This window comes from Brachyhypopomus gauderio, chromosome 3, assembly GCF_052324685.1.
Source record: "Brachyhypopomus gauderio isolate BG-103 chromosome 3, BGAUD_0.2, whole genome shotgun sequence".
NCBI classification, from domain to species: Eukaryota; Metazoa; Chordata; class Actinopteri; order Gymnotiformes; family Hypopomidae; genus Brachyhypopomus; species Brachyhypopomus gauderio.
In genome coordinates this window covers 30,297,754-30,315,045 of record NC_135213.1, presented here as the reverse complement: position 1 = coordinate 30,315,045, position 17,292 = coordinate 30,297,754, and the positions used below count along the sequence as shown (strand labels likewise).

The window sequence follows — 17,292 nt, the reverse complement described above, 5'->3', positions numbered from 1 at the left end:
AGGTATGGACAAATAAAAAGCCTGAAATGTAATCACAATTCAATTTTGCCAAAAAAACGGCTGTTTCAATTAAGGGCGTAGTCGTTTACGCCGTATTCCGTGTTCAGTCGTCATTCGGGAAGTAGAATGTGATTGGAAGATAATGATTGATTGACAGCTACATGATCCAATAACATTCAACGGCTTCACACACGCAAGAAAATGAACAGTTCATTACAAAAATACCAATAATGTAGGACGGGCGCGGTTTGCTGCCAAACAGGTTAATCATCAACCACGGAAACAAATTCTTCTTTCAAAACAGACTGAAGGAAGTTGTGCTCGAGCTCTCCCGGATTTCCACCTGGTTGGTTGGGAAGCGGGATTACCGAGTGCAGAAATGTTGAGTTTGGGAAGCGGGGGAACGAAGTCTACCAAGCCATCATTCGTATCTTATGTTACGCCGGAGGTACGTCTTATATATTTGCTTATGGCTTCGACTGAAATAGAAAGACCAAGAAGAAACAAGAAGCTCTAACCAGTAGACTATGTACTGGGAGGGGTTTGGCTGGCTTACAGCACAGTTTGACATTGTTTGAGTGCTTTGCTCAAGTTTAGAGGAACCTAGGAAGTCTCTAACGCAAGCTTCAGTTTTACTGCTGAAAATATACTAATGGTTCTGGTGACGTAACGTAAATCACCGTTTTAGTAGGGACATTTCTAATATGATACACTTTAAATAATATTTATTTAAAAAGCTAATAAGTTTCAGATTTGAGAGTTGCTTGTCGGGCCGATCAGCACGATTTTTTAGGTTTTTATTATTTACTTGTCCCAGTCTGTAGTAGAAAATTTAAATATATACGCACAACATTGCTGCATGTGGCTTTCATGTTGACGTTCATTCACTCGCGTATTGCGCGTGCGTCCGCGCGAGCGTGGAGCGACATTGGAGTAGGTCTTATTTTATTCTCTCTACAGTATTTATTTTCCACAATAAAGCTTTCCAAAGTCAAAGCAGAGCAAAACAGGAAGTCGGGATGTTCTCAGCTCTCAGAATGGCGTGCAAGAGTGAATTAGGCTACCTTTAATGGGCCATTTAGGATAGAAACACATGAATCAAGTATTGATTTCTGAGCTGAGGTTTCCGGTGGTCCTTGTTTTCCTTCTTCTGTGAGTCTCCTATCCAGTCTGATTTCACTAGCTACTGATGTCGACAGTGATTAACAACCAGGTCTTTCATTCAAGTCCTGATCCAGCTCTTTTGTGAGAAACGCAGCCTCTTGTCATTAATAGCTGTTGTTGTAAGCCATCACTCAGCTGCATTAATGAATCAGAATGTTATTTTTTCATAGTTAGGTAAAGATTCTCTAACTACTTGGTTTGTGTATGCGATTTGACGGTATCTAAAATATATTTATTTATTTATTTATTTGAATAGGAAATTAAATCTGAGAAAGAACTTCAAAAGAAAGAGAGGCATCCTGACTTGCTTCCAGGTACTGGTGAAACTGCTTTGAAAATGTTTTCTTTGATAATTGTTACTGTTTTATAACTAATGATGTGTTGCTAAATATTCATTGTTATCATGGCTTGAGTCCAGTTTTAAGTTGTTTGTGCTCATTAAGCACTCTTGTGCATCAACCTTGACTTCCTCCCATGGAGGACATGTTTAGATCCCATATTACACACATCAAACAAAAAAATGTTAAATAAACTTTTTAATTTAATTGATTGTTGTTACTTTTGCAATTATGTTTTGCAATGTCTTCCTGAAGTATCACAACCCAAGTTTACCTCTGCATTGTGTAATCTCACTGATGGTATTGCCCACAGGTGAAGTGGTGTTCTGTAGTGCAAACCCCATCCTCAAATACACACAAGATGACATTTCTCAGCGCGGCATCTTTGGCACACTGCTCTGCACCAACTTCCGTGTCTCTTTCATCTGTGATGAAATACCGACAGATGAGCCGGTAAGGACCAGTGAAAAGGTTTTGTATGAATAAAGCAGCATTATGTTTCAAGATGCTTTGAACTGGTGTAGGCTCAGTAGTGTGGGGTTGTTTTTTTTTTTTTTTTTTTTTTTTTTTTTTTTTTTTGAGGCATAGTTAACGTTCGCTTTTATTTATTTATTTATTGCATGGATTGTAAGCATAAAATAATTTTGATGCAATTGTTCACCTTTTTATTGAGCTGAGTGAACTCACAAAATTTGAAACCTTTGAACCTTCTGAAGCTTAAAGTTAGGAAATAACATTAAAATGGCAGTGCCATTTTTAACATAAGATATCAGCAATGAGAAGCACTCTAATACTAGCTTAATCCAACAAATCAAAGGTATACTATAAAACTGCATAATAGAGTAAGGACGAGACTGATGCTATCAACACAAATACTGACATGTACAAGTACAAAATTTAGATATTGTAATGCCTTAAAAGGATAATAATGGATTAATATCATCCAGCACTTCCATCCTTTACCAGATTTGTTCTAAAATTGCATAGTTGTTTGTGAATTTGTCTTTTTTTGCAAATTTCTGGACTATCAAAGAGGAAGTGTTGCTGGGTACTGCTTTCACTTTGTGTCATTTAGGGAACTTGAGTTTCTGACTCAGATAGTAATTGTGGTGGGAAGACAGGAACTATTAAAGCATGCATGCATGATATGAAATTGTATTTGTTTAAAAATAGTAGACTTGGAAGGCTGTTTCTAGATTATTGTTGTATGTTCTTTTGATCGGTATGAATTAAGTACAACTGAAACCAACATCAGCATTTCTGCTCCGCATTAATCACACATTCATAAGTTTTCACCAGCAGTCTCACTTGTGAATTCAGTTTTTACAGGAAACTAAGGAACTTGAATTCCTTGGTTTCTTTGTTTTAATAGAATTACTTTTGCAGTACTTTATAAATATTTAAATCATGCCCTTATTCTTCATTTGTGTGTTTGTAGTCAGTAAGTGAGATACTAGCGTTCCTGTTTGCATAGATGATGTTGAGATCAGTATCATAGTGGAGCAATTGCAGGAAGTACAGTTAGTGTAGAGCAGTTTTAGACTGTGGTATATGTGTAGACATGTGAATGGTGTGAAGAAACACACCATGAAGCCAGCAGGAAATGTCCACCCCATGTTCGCACAATAGCATGAGCTTGTGCTGTTTAGAATACATCACAGAGCTCAGAAGCATTGCTTACAAATGTATCTGTATCTTTTAATGCCTCCTGCAGTACTACAGTACAGCACTGCAGCTCTTATAAATGATGCTGTAAATAATAAAAACGTATGTCTCCTTTTAAAATTGTTTATATTAAATTTAATTACCACTATGACGCACTGTTGCAGACACAACACTTTAAGAATAAGCTGTATGGAGAAAATGACATTCCTCTGATGTGTGTGGACTGTCTGTATGGAGGTAATATTTAAATGAATAAACATACTACTATAAATAAATTTCGCAAGTCATTGGTTTATCAAACTGGCCAATAGCTTCACTTGCTAGCATAACACTGAGGATTTGCAACAGTTATGTCCTTGAGGTTTACTAACTCTGTGAATACTCGCCTGTTCCACAGTTTATGATGAAAAGAAAAAGTTGATAACTGGAGGCATGCTGAAGAATAAGTATGCATCAAAAATGATCATTCACTGTAAAGACCTGCGTGTCTTCCAGTTCTGTTTAACCTTCACCAAAGAAGAGGAAGCCAAAAAGGTGACTCAGCCTGCGTTTGGAAATAAATGTATGCAATAAATTCTGATTAAAGCTAACTGGTGTCGTTTTGCGTTAGATATTTCAGGGCATTGTTCACCACTGCCTGGAGCCGAAGTCTCTGAAGTGTGTCTTTGCATTTTCCTATACAAAAGGACCAGGTATCAAAGTCATAATTTGCCAGAGTTCATTCAGTTATGTATGTTAAAATGTTAGCTTTAAGAAGTTAAATTGCTTGTCATATTTAAATATTTATATATAATATATGTGCGTGTGTGCGTGCGTGCGTGTGTGCATGTGTGCGTGCGTGCGTGCGTGCGTGCGTGCGTGTGTGCGTGCGTGTGTGCATATATAAAATGTTCCAGTACGTGGTCATACATTTTTTTTTTTGCTCACAGTCAGATCTTCTACCAGAGGTCTGGGAGTTTGAGTATGTGGCACAGTATCATTGAAGTCATTGTTTCTGAGATCTATTGTAGCCACTTCTCCAGCCCCTCGTGCCCCTGTCATCTCTGGAATGACCTTGATGTTCAACATTTTCAGTCATATTGTCTGCTTCGACTGACCTAATGCATGGTGGTTGATTTTATACTGGCACGATTAGTGCCTCTGTGATATACTTCAGCCCTGCCTTTTAAAGACAGTGGTAACCAACCTCTGCTATCTGTTGGTTATGCTTTCCATAGATGGGCATATCTTACTGTGTCGCCCATCTTTCATGCATGACGCACCCTGGACACTGGATCTTACACTTTGTAGGCCTTTTCCTCTCATCCTGATAAGATAAGATAAACTTTATTGATCCCACGAGGGGAAATTCAGTTTCCCCAGGACCCCGGTGTAAAGCACCGAGAACCTAGAGTGGCCACACTTCAGGGTGCCGCCGTACTTCAGGGTGCCGCCGTTATGGCTGGCATATAGCCTTTGGACATTGGATCTTGAGTGGATTGTACCTTGAGTGCGTTGTGATGAGTTTTCTTGTCTTGACAAGGGCCGTTCTTCTTTTGGCCAGGTTATTTTGACTATTTGGTATCTGATTACAGGCAGGACAAACATGTTTATGGCTTTGATTCTCCTTCAGCTGGCTCTTGAGAACATGCCTTACCACACACAGGGTGTTGCTGACCTTTGTGATTCCCATGTAATTGGAGAATCCGCAGGTATTTGTAGCTGTGCTCCAGGTCTTGTACATGACCTTGTGGTAGTTCAGTTCCATCTGTCCCTATTACATTTCCTCTTTTTAATTATGAGCCAACCACACTGGCAGCCCAAATGCGACTCCATTGTCTTTGCTATAGATTCTGGTTAGTGAGTTGGTGTCCCTTTTCGTCTTGGTGTACAGTTTAATTTCACTCCATGTACAGGAGGTGGCTAATAGTTCCACTCAAATCTGTATCCATACACAATATCGCTGATCTGATGATCTGGGAGAGAGAAATCAGGCTTATGCCAAACAGCATACACACTCATGCCTACATATACCAGGCAGGTCCTGAATTGTTAGCTGAATCTCAAGAACAAGATCCAGGCTATCAACACCTATGCTGGTGTTATAACACCCAGTCATCAGATACCCCACTGGTATAAGCTGGCCAATGGAGGAAATAGAAGCCACTGACCTCAAGACAAGGAAGCTTCTCAAAGTCAAATGTATTTATATAGCACTTTTGACAACATGCGTTGTCACAAAGCAACAAATGCATGGGTCCAAATCCCTAATGAGCAAGCCAGGGGCGACAGTGGCAATGGAAAACTCCCTAGACGGGGATTAGGAAAAAAAACCTTGGGAGGACCAAGACTCAAAAGGGAGCCCATTCTCCATTGAGCAGCTCAGTTAGTAGCATCTCACAATGCAGGGAGTGTCCAGCACTCTGAGACTATACACTAAGCAGAAGGAGGGTTGCTGGGGATTTGTGAGCATCAGAGCCACAATGCAGGATTAAATGTCAAAGGACCAGGTGTATGCCATGTGTGATGATGGGAATGAATAGAAACAGGAACCGTCATAGAAGGATAAACCTCTGCATGCTATGTACCACCAGCAAATTGTGGACGTGACTGCGATGGAGACGTCCTAGCAATGGCTGGAAAGGCTGGAAAGGGCTGGATTCAAACGTAACAAAGAGGCACTAATCATGGCAGCACGGGAACAAGCTCTGAAAAGATGAATAGAGGCTGGCACCAGGCAGGATTCCAAATGCAGGCTGTGCAAAGAAGCCACTGAGACGATCCAGCACATAACGGCGGGTCCAAGATGCTAGCAGGCAGAGCGTACATGGAACTCCATAATCAAATGGCTGGCGTAGTCTACAGAAACATCTGTGCAGAGTATGGGCTGGAAGTTCCATGGTCAAAGTGGGACAAAACCCTGAAGGTGTGGGAGACTTACCATGCTAAGATCTTGTAGGACTAGATACAGACTGGTAAAATTGCAGTAGCTAACCAACTGGGCATAGTAGTGTTGGACAAATAGCAGAAGTGGGCTGTATTTATCAGTGTAGCAAAACGTAATGACCATCATGGACAATGATCACAATGCTCAAAAAGTACCAAAAGCTGAGAGAAGAACTAGAGAAGATGTGGAAGTTGAAGGCAACAGTTGTTCCCTTAGTAATTGGAGCACTAGAGGCTATAACCCTCAAAACTGGGGGAATGGCTCTAGGAGATCCCATGAACAACATCAGAGATCTCCGAGGTCTCTGAACAGCTAAGATACTGCAGGTTACCCTCAAGCTCCCAGGCATCTGGTAGAGAACCTGAGTTTGAAGGAAAAAGACCAGCTGACCACATGGATAGTCAAATAAAAAAAGGATTATATAATATTTTAAACATCCTTTAGAAATTTGAGTAAACGGCTTGGTTTAAAGGTGTATAGTAAATCTTTATTCAGTTGTCTTGGTCACATCTGAAATGTTGTTAACTGTGGCAGAGCTGAATATGCTGGATCTGAGGCGCCAATCTCAACTAATGTGGTTTCTGTCACAGTCTACTACACCTCAGCAATTTGGACAGCATTTGGCTTTTTCAGTCTTTTTTGCCAACACCTATTTGTGGTCCCAGTTACATCTGTCAGTGTGATATGTTTCAGTTTAGCTGTTTAAATAGCTCATATTAAAAAGCCTAAACATTTTAAATATAATATTTCCTATTTGATAGCTGAAATTTCCTTGGTCATTTGAAAATCCTGGTTTTATTGTCAGTGTTAATGAATATGTAGAGATGCCCAATGCATAGTTTTAAATAAAAATGGGATTGAATATCTAATTTCTGTCAATGTCTGTGCAGAAATTCAGAAGGTGCAGAGGACACTTATGTTTGACTCACCTGAAGATTGGAGCCAAGAAATGATCAGGACCAAATCAACCTGTAAAATAGTCACTGCAAACCAGAACTTTGAACTCTCTAAAAGGTAGGCTTTGACCTCTCAAAGGTAGGCCTCTTGACCTCTGAAGCAGAGCAAAAAGTACCTACAAGTACCAGTTCTATTCTATTATTAGTATTATAAACTATCTGAACGACACATCTCAACACTTTATCATAACTCTGAGGTTTGAACTTTTGCTTTTGGGTAGACTCTACAGCAAGGCAGAGCCCCCTTAAAACTGTTTTGACTTTGTGAGTTTCACTGACAGATATTTCACCTCCATTCAGAAACAGTAGCTACACGGTATCTTTGCTGCTCTTTTTGTGTCTCACGGGGATCTGTTCTCAGTCCTTTTCTTTAAATGCTTCCCCTTTGTCAAATCATTCACTGTCACGGCTTTAGTTTTCAATGCCACACTGACTTGCATACCAGTATCAGTTCCACAAAACAATTAACATTACCTTCATGAACATCTCATATCAGTGGCATGTGACACTGCATGAACCCCAGATAAATGTTCAATACCAATAAAACTGAAACGCTATTAATTGGTCCCAGAATTCTAGTTACTAGACATTAAGATGTCTGTATCAGCTTCTGCTGAGCTCTCTCAGGCTGTCCATAACACTGGTGTTACTGTTGACTCACGACACACCCCTGTCCATAACACTGGTGTTACTGTTGACTCACTACACACCCCTGTCCATAACACTGGTGTTACTGTTGACTCAAGACACACCCCTGTCCATAACACTGGTGTTACTGTTGACTCACGACACACCCCTGTCCATAACACTGGTGTTACTGTTGACTCACGACACACCCCTGTCCATAACACTGGTGTTACTGTTGACTCACGACACACCCCTGTCCATAACACTGGTGTTACTGTTGACTCACGACACACCCCTGTCCATAACACTGGTGTTACTGTTGACTCACGACACACCCCTGTCCATAACACTGGTGTTAATGTTGACTCACGACACACCCCTGTCCATAACACTGGTGTTACTGTTGACTCACGACACACCCCTGTCCATAACACTGGTGTTACTGTTGACTCACGACACACCCCTGTCCATAACACTGGTGTTACTGTTGACTCACGACACACCCCTGTCCATAACACTGGTGTTACTGTTGACTCACGACACACCCCTGTCCATAACACTGGTGTTACTGTTGACTCACGACACACCCCTGTCCATAACACTGGTGTTACTGTTGACTCACGACACACCCCTGTCCATAACACTGGTGTTACTGTTGACTCACGACACACCCCTGTCCATAACACTGGTGTTACTGTTGACTCACGACACACCCCTGTCCATAACACTGGTGTTACTGTTGACTCACGACACACCCCTGTCCATAACACTGGTGTTACTGTTGACTCACGACACACCCCTGTCCATAACACTGGTGTTACTGTTGACTCACGACACACCCCTGTCCATAACACTGGTGTTACTGTTGACTCACGACACACCCCTGTCCATAACACTGGTGTTACTGTTGACTCACGACACACCCCTGTCCATAACACCGGTGTTACTGTTGACTCACGACACACCCCTGTCCATAACACCGGTGTTACTGTTGACTCACGACACACCCCTGTCCATAACACCGGTGTTACTGTTGACTCACGACACACCCCTGTCCATAACACCGGTGTTACTGTTGACTCACGACACACCCCTGTCCATAACACCGGTGTTACTGTTGACTCACGACACACCCCTGTCCATAACACCGGTGTTACTGTTGACTCACGACACACCCCTGTCCATAACACCGGTGTTACTGTTGACTCACGACACACCCCTGTCCATAACACCGGTGTTACTGTTGACTCACGACACACCCCTGTCCATAACACTGGTGTTACTGTTGACTCACTACACACCCCTGTCCATAACACTGGTGTTACTGTTGACTCACTACACACCCCTGTCCTTTCTCTTGGCAAGAGAGTTTTTTTCCACTTCTGAAACATGCTCCTAAAACTAAAAAATATTTTTTCTTCATTTACCACAATTCTGTGTGGATGCCTGAAGTCTAATGTTCAAATGTCTTTTTAGGTTACCAAAGTACTTTATCATCCCAGCATTTGTCAGTGATGACGATTTATCTAAATTTCCAGGGAAGGGATTACCTGTAAGTGCTTCTTTATGCAGTTTAAAACATTTGTTAGTGTTGGTCTAATTCGACTTGGCTAATATATCTTTATTTTAAAATAGACAATGTCTGTTAATTATATTAGATGATGAAATTGTAATATACACTATATTGCCAAAAGTATTTGCTCACCCATCCAAAGTATCGGAATCAGGTGTTCCAATCCCTTCCATGGTGATATAAAATATAAGCACCTAGGCATGCAGACTGTTTTTACAAACATTTGTGAAAGAATGGGTCACTTGGGGCAGTCATGGTCTGGTGGTTAGGGAACTGGTCTTGTGACCGGAGGGTCGTGGGTTCGATTCCCAGACCTGAGGCCATGACTGAGGTGCCCTTGAGCAAGGCACCTAACTCCAACTGCTCCCCGGGCGCCGAGCTAGGGCTGCCCACCGCTCTGGGCACATGTGCACCACAGCCCTCTAGTAATCACAGGCCTGCACAGTCCTGACCTCAACCCGATAGAACACCTTTGGGATGCATTAGAGTAGAGACTAAAAGCCAGGCCTTCTCGTCCAACATGAGTATGTAACCTCACAAATGCACTTCTGGAAGAATGGTCAAAAATCCCCATAAACACACTCCTAAACCTTTCCCAGAAGAATTGAAGCTGTTCTAGCTGCAAAGGGTGGACCGATGTCTTATTGAACCCTATGGATTAGGAATGGGATGTCACTTAACCTGATATGTGAGTCAAGGAATGTGAGCGAATACTTTTGGCAATATATGTATCATCATGTTTGGCATAATAACTACTGTGGTTTAAAGCTGTATGCATATACTATTATTAAATATATATTTAAAGGGGTTTATGTTATTCTTAAGTTGTTATAATTTATTTTTTTATTATTAAGCTGTTTACCTTTCTGTTCTTTTTTGTCCTTCACAAACTATTCCACGTGTTTTTATGCTGTTGTATATGCATTACACTTGGCAATAATACATAATGGATATTTCTTATCCTTAGTGAGCAGAGAATATATAGACACTAATCATTTACTCATAAAAAACTTGGTGAGATGGGTTTATACCTCTAATGAAGTCTAATGAATGTTTCTGATGCCTTCAGGGCTTTACTTCAGTACGTGGGTTTATTAAAATGGTATATGAACGCTGGCATTCTCACTCTTTGTTCTTGAAGATGTGGTGTTGGTCCCATCACAGTGGCTGTGCTTTGTTCAAAGCCTCCTCTCTGCCTGCAGCCCAGGAAGAAGGGCCAGCCCAGGCCTATATGGAGAGGTAATGGGATGTGTTGGGCAGTCATCTAAGCGATCTAATTTGAAGTGATTTCAGGGAGGAACACAACTGATTATATGTTCACAACTGAACATTCTCGATTATCTCCATTGCATACTTTGGGAGATAAATAAAATCTAACTTTTTTCTCTTTTTCTAAATTCAAAATACTTTCATTTTGTTTCATGTGTTCATTCTGTTGCAGAATGCTACATGCAGTTGCCCAAAACCACCTTTATTCTGTAAAAATAGAGGACCTTTTGGAAACGCTTCCAAACATTCAAGATATTCAGCAGTCTTACATCAAGTTCAAGCAGTTTTTTCTCATTGGTGAGTACTCTGGGGACCACTGTGCTGAAGGCCTTTGGTCTTGAGAGAGAGAGAATGTTCATAGAAGATCTTTCACTGCATGCGTTTTATGGTTCAATCCCCTTCTTCTCTGCAGATAATTCAACTGATTTTTGGATGTCAGATGTCAAGTGGTTCTCCTCTCTTGAAAACTCTGGCTGGCTGGATATCATTAGGTCGGGTTCAGAAATGCTGCTCATTCTCCACAAAAGAGGGATAGTGATGCCTCCCAATCTGTAATAATGGATGAGAGAAATATAATAGTTAAATCTTTTTACAGGCAGTGTCTCCAAAAAGCAGTTGAAGTGGTGGAGTGTCTTGAAAAGGAAAACACAAATGTCCTTATCATGGGTGGGTCAAATGTGTCGATCTTGAATACAAAGCAGAGAGGGTCTGAGATCTTGGACCCATTTAGACATCTTTTTGATTGGTGTTCTGTCCCTGGATGATTGCAGAGGAGGAAGGTTCAGACTTGTGCTGCGTCATTTCCAGCTTGGTTCAGATCATGCTGGATCCTCACTTCAGAACACTAATGGGCTTCCAGAGCCTGGTGCAGAAAGAGTGGGTGGCTGGGTGCCATGCTTTCCTGGATCGATGTAATCACCTCCATCAGAAAGACAAGGAGGTAGGATCACGCTCAGAACTTGTCTTTGTTTCTCACATAGTGCTTTGGAGGTGGAGATTTATTAATTTTTTTTACTTTGACTTTGTTCAAGAAGAAGTGGTAGTGATAGCGTAGTGGGTATGACTTCAGACTGTCAGGTGGAAGGTTATTGGTTCAAATCCTGGCTCTACCACTGTTTCAACTCACTGTCAATGTGTTCAACAAAATACAGAGTGATCTCTAAAAAATGTCCCGTGTACAGAAAGCCTGGAAACAATTCATTCAATTCATTTTTGTCACTAAGAGTGTCCGTAACTGCTTGGACTCTTAACTGCTTAATGAGGGGCTCTTGCAGTGAGCACACAACTTGCACTCTGTCCTTCATGACCCACTTCCTATTTTCTGCAGTGTCAGTCCCCAGTCTTCCTGCTCTTCCTGGAGTGTGTGTGGCAGCTGGTTCAGCAGCACAGTCCAGCCTTTCAGTTTGCCGAAACGTACCTGACTGTCCTGTCTGACAGCATCCACGTGTCGGCCTTCAGCACTTTCCTCTTCAACTCTGCTTTTCAGAAGGAGAACTTCATGAAGGTAGAATTGGCACCCTCTGGTCACAGTAGTGGAAGTGGTGAAATTTGCTTCATTTCAGCTGCTTTTCCATTTCGAAAGTTGTTGCATTATGTAAAAATTCATAGAAGGTGACGCACGTGCCCATATACCACATATTTTTAGTAAACGGTGTGAATAACACTTTGACATTGCTTCAACACCCGAGAACGATGTTCTTCACATTCCAGTCGTGGTGCGATACAGTAGGTACACAGTAACGCTGCAGTGGTAGAACCACTTAGTCTGGTCGAACGACCAACAGTTCCCTCTCTGTAATGTAAGGTGTGTGCCAGTGTGCTCTGCGGCTACTTCCTGTACGCCGGCGCTGACTAGTGCCGTGTGATTGCCCTGGCAGGCTAACGCACAGCACTCACAAAGAGGTCCATTGAGCTGGCCTTCAGTGTGGGACTGGTCGGTGCAGTTTGACAGCAAGGCCCAGGAGCTCTTCATTAACCCTCTGTATGCTGAGAAGCTCAAACAAGAGAGAGTCTTGCGTAAACTTCCACGGATGAAGGTAAAAGGGGCTTGGTGCTTTTAATTCAGACTTTGAAGCAGTTTACTCCTAGGTACATTAAAACCTTTATCCATTATTTGTCTAAATTCATTATAGTAAAAAATTCAGATTTTTCTATAAAAATCAGCATAAAGCTTATTGAAACATAATATCCCTTTTCATTTTGCTCGACAGCACCAGCGGCAGTTGTCTTTACCCAGCTCGGCCTTCAAAACCCCGCCCAAGAAGGGCTTCTTCAAAGACGAGGCGGAGAGCCTGAAGAAGATGCTCCGGGTCAAACGCTTCAGCCGCTGGATGGTGTCTCCCGATTCACCGGCCGTGGCCACACGCCAGTTCTACGAAGCTTGGCAGAAGAAACCTCTGGACTACCACGGCCTGCTCCTGCCCTGCCTGGACGGACCCGCCGTGCGTCTCTGGATGCAGCGATACCTCCGCTGGACCCCGGAGGCGCAGATCCTGGGCGGGGGGTCGGTGGCCCTCGCCAGCAAGCTGGTGGAGCTCCTGGGTGAGGTACAGGAGCTCCAGAGGCGGCTGGCCCTCAAGGGCTGCTGGGACGGCATGAGAGAGGGCCACCACCGGCCGCAGGCCCCGTCGCTGGCGCTGGTCCGGACCTCACTACGCCTCTCCTCCTCCTTCCCCTTCGCCGCCAGCCGCAATTGGAGCTTCAAGCCAGTGATTCCCACCGGCCTGCTGCAGAGCCTCATGGTGACCGACAAGCTAGCCAGCCAGGAGGATGAGACCAACGAGGTTATAAGCTTGGTTTAGGGGTGAGACACCTCAGTATTTTGACTGTGCATGAATGGATCTGTTAGGAAAACACACAGCTACAGTTGTGATCAAATTTATTCAACCCCCACTGAAATAAAGTGTTTTGGCCATTTTGACATTGATTTTGATCATTTCAGTCATCTTATTTACAATTATATCAAAGAGGCACTTATAAATTAGACAAACATAACATAATATTTATGATGGAATAACCACAAATGTCTTTACTGTGCTCACATCATTATCAGTTTTATTCAACCCCCTAGTGACATTATTTTTTAGTACTTAGTACAACATCCTTTTCCAGTTATGACAGCTTTCAAGCGTGAAGCATAGCTTGACACAAGTGTCTTGCAGCGACCTATGGGTATCTTAGCCCATTCTTCATGGGCAAAAGCCTCCAGTTCAGTCACATTCTTAGGCTTGCGCACTGCAACTGCCTTCTTTAGGTCCCACCAGAGGTTCTCAATTGGATTTAAGTCTGGTGATTGCGATGGCCACTCTAGAATGTTCCAGCCTTTCATGTTCAACCATGCTCTAGTGGACTTGGATGTGTGCTTCGGATCATTGTCCTGTTGGAAGGTCCAACGTCTCCCAAGCCGCAGGTTTGTGACTGACTCCATCACATTTTCCTCCAAGATCTCCTGGTACTGAAGGGAATTCATGGTACCCTGCACACGTTGAAGCTTTCCTGTACCATTAGAAGCAAAACAGCCCCAAAGCATAATTGACCCCCTGCCGTGTTTCACAGTAGACAAGGTGTTCTTTTGTTCATAAGCCTGGTTCTTCCTCCTCCAAACATAGCACTGGTCCATTGGCCCAAACAGTTCTAATTTAGTTTCATCTGACCACAGTACACTGTTCCAAAACCTTTGTGGTTTGTCCACATGACTTTTGGCATACTGCAGTCGACTTTTCTTGTTCTTTGGAGTCAGCAAGGGGGTGCGTCTGGGCGTTCTGGCATGGAGGTCTTCGTTATGCAGTGCGCGCCTTATTGTCTGAGCTGAAACTTCAGTGCCCACATCTGACAGGTCTTTTTTCAGTTCCTTAGCAGTCACGCGGGGATTTTTCTCCACATTACGCTTCAGGTAGCGCACAGCAGTCGCGGTCAGGATCTTCTTTCTGCCACGACCAGGTAACGTTTCCACTATGCCCTTTAACTTGAACTTGCGAATGATACTTCCGATAGTGTCTCTTGGAATATTTAACAACTTCGCAATCTTTTTATATCCATTGCCATTCTTGTGAAGAGCATTAACCTCTTCTCTTGTCTTCTGGGACCATTCTCTTGCCTTCACCATGCTTGGAAACACACCAGTAGATGTCTAGAAGGAGCTGAGTATCACAGTCCTTTTAAATCTGCCTAATTGGTGCTTATCATGCTTGATTGCTGCTCGTTGACATCCACAGATGTTTTCAATACCTGATGGAAAACACTGGAATGAACCTCTGTTCTTAGGAGTGGTAGTCGTAAAGGGGTTGAATAATTGTGTCAATGAAGAAATCACAAAAAGGCCATTTAATACTTTATGACAAAAAAAATTGATGCTATCTTAGTTGCATTTAGTTCTTTAACAAGTCCTTGTAAGATTTCATTATGAACACAATTACAAATGTGCACTGAATTCCATAAAACCCTTCGCAGCATTGGGGGTTGAATAAATTTGATCACAACTGTAGGCTAGCGTTTGGCAGCTAATACATTCAGCAGAAAATGCTAATTGTGCTTAGGGGTCCTACTGGCCCAAAGAAGTGGATTTTGCAGATGTCTTAGTCATACCAAATTTGTACCAAGTGTTACATCAATAATGGCAAGTTGTCCATTTATGTTTTTATAGTGTAATTAAGCATTCATATTGTTTTTGTTTATTTCATAAGTTGCACATAAGTCATTCTAGTATGGAAAGAACACGTATATCATATCACATCACTGAGGGTATACTTATGTCTTACTAAAGGTGTTGGAGGGATATGGAAGGGGCTTTGTATGAAGAAAAACCAAGATGTTGTTCGTTCACATAGCTTTGTTTTTTTGTTATTTTTTTTTTAAGAAGTGTGGAGATATCTCTGCACATAATACAGATGTGTTCTAGGCACGGGCTCTAGGACCTGTTTAAATTCATGAAAACATGTTGTTATTGAGATTCCAACAGAGCAGTTTATTAGATTTTGTATAACAAGCTGTTAAGGTGTTGTTTTTGTCTTGAAATGACCATATAAGTAACTTCTTTGGAAATGAGATTTGAAACATACAGCTTGTATATTAGTTAAGCCTTATGGTGCATACCTCATGTGATACTGGACCTTAACTACTGACTAGAGTTCTGGATACTCCCTTTAAGAAACGTATGCTAGCTCATGTGTTTATAGGCAAAAACAATCTTCCAGTATTACATTTGTATATTATTTACAGATCTTATGCAAATATTCATTGCCTTTTTTTTACAAATTGCCTGAAATTACAGATGGGCAGATTGTTTTCAAGCTTTTTCACGGGAATGCCAAGTTGTAAAATTGTTTTTTTCTAAAACTTTTGTTCTGGCGCCACCTGGTGGTTGTTAGTTTTACAGACTCGGCAAAAAATTTGAAAACCAAACTAAAGAAAGTCAGGGGTATTCCATAAAGTAAGAAATATATAAGTTATTATGGCTAGACTAAATGACTTTATTTCATCATCAGATTTAATTGTATTTGGTGATGTGAACAACTCCTGTCAAAAGAATTGACAAATTGACAATGTTCATCATTGTCATTTTGTGCACATATATATTTGTGTGTGTGTGTGTGTGTGTGTGTGTGTGTGTGTGTCCTTGCTTGTTTTATTTTATATATAGTTTTCAACTTTCTATTAAGACATTTGATATTGCACATAATGAATGGAATTTATAAGCATAACACCCATGATGCTACTGCCACAAAATACTATTCGTGATTATAAAACCACATTTTTGGGTTTTTTGGGGTCGGTCTACCAGAAAAGCGTGCCTTATTTTGTCACCACACTGATTTTAATTGTATCATTATGCAATCACTTATATGAGGTGCCTAATGTTTTCTTCTGTTGTCTCAGTTGGCAAAATGAAACTATTTTAAGCTTTTTAAACTTGTGTATGAAGAATTACTTTTTTTAATGCACAGATTTTCTGCCAATGCTGCTTCACAATGTTAATTGCACTAGTGCTACTGTGCTCTCAGACACTCATGTAGTTCCTTAAAGCTTGAGGTCAGTGGGGTATAATTTAACTGTTCTTAGACTATATGTGGTGATTGTTAATGTGCACAATATCAGATAAGTGTTTCTATGTTCTTGTGTAGTTGTCCTTAAATATGCCTTTAAGGAAAAGGCAACTAAATACAGAATAGTACAATAAATTACAATATTTCCACTGAATGACCTGTCATTTTCTTTAAAATTTTGACTGCAGAAAATGCAACCAAAGCAATGGCATAAATGATGCCAGTGTCATAAGATAAGATATCTTTATTGTCATTGTACAAACAATTTTTTTTTTTTTGGAGCAATCCCCCAAATGCCAATATATTTAAACAACAAAAAATATTTAAAGTGACATTGTGCATATGGCCCTGGGTGCAGTGTGCTAAAGTGATGTAGTGAAAGCGTGGTTATAGTCTGTTTGATTTATTGTGCTCAGAAGTGTAACAGATCTGTGACAGAAGCTGTTTTTCAGTCTTGTAGTCTGTGCATATAGTGTCCTGTAGCATCTTCCAGAAGGCAGTGGAGTGAAGAGGCATTATCCAGGGTGTGTGCTGTCCTGTGACTCTTCTGGTGCAGCAGGTCCTGTATATGTCCTCTAGTCTGGGGAGCTGTGTGCTGGTGATCTAAGTGAGCTTTCCTGTTGTCTATAGTGCAGCCAGAGTACTAAACTGAAATACAGTACAGCATAAGCAGGATGTGGGAAATGCCACAAAAAAACAACGGCAACATGTCTGGAAGAGTTGGAAGCTGTGC

The 17,292-nt window shown here is 41.5% G+C and overlaps 1 protein-coding gene across 1 annotated transcript; it reads left to right on the top strand.

Moving 5' to 3' along the window:
- The first annotated feature begins 208 nt into the window (after positions 1–208).
- On the top strand, positions 209–16,708 carry mtmr12 (myotubularin related protein 12). The gene is made up of 16 exons (XM_077001071.1): positions 209–448; positions 1,421–1,478; positions 1,816–1,955; positions 3,332–3,404; positions 3,565–3,701; positions 3,778–3,859; positions 6,984–7,107; positions 9,153–9,228; positions 10,391–10,488; positions 10,691–10,815; positions 10,931–11,009; positions 11,114–11,184; positions 11,289–11,458; positions 11,846–12,022; positions 12,396–12,554; positions 12,729–16,708. The coding sequence occupies exons 1-16, from the start codon at positions 380–382 to the stop codon at positions 13,317–13,319; spliced, it is 2,229 nt and encodes a 742-aa protein (XP_076857186.1). The 5' UTR covers positions 209–379; the 3' UTR covers positions 13,320–16,708.
- The last annotated feature ends 584 nt before the right edge of the window (positions 16,709–17,292 follow it).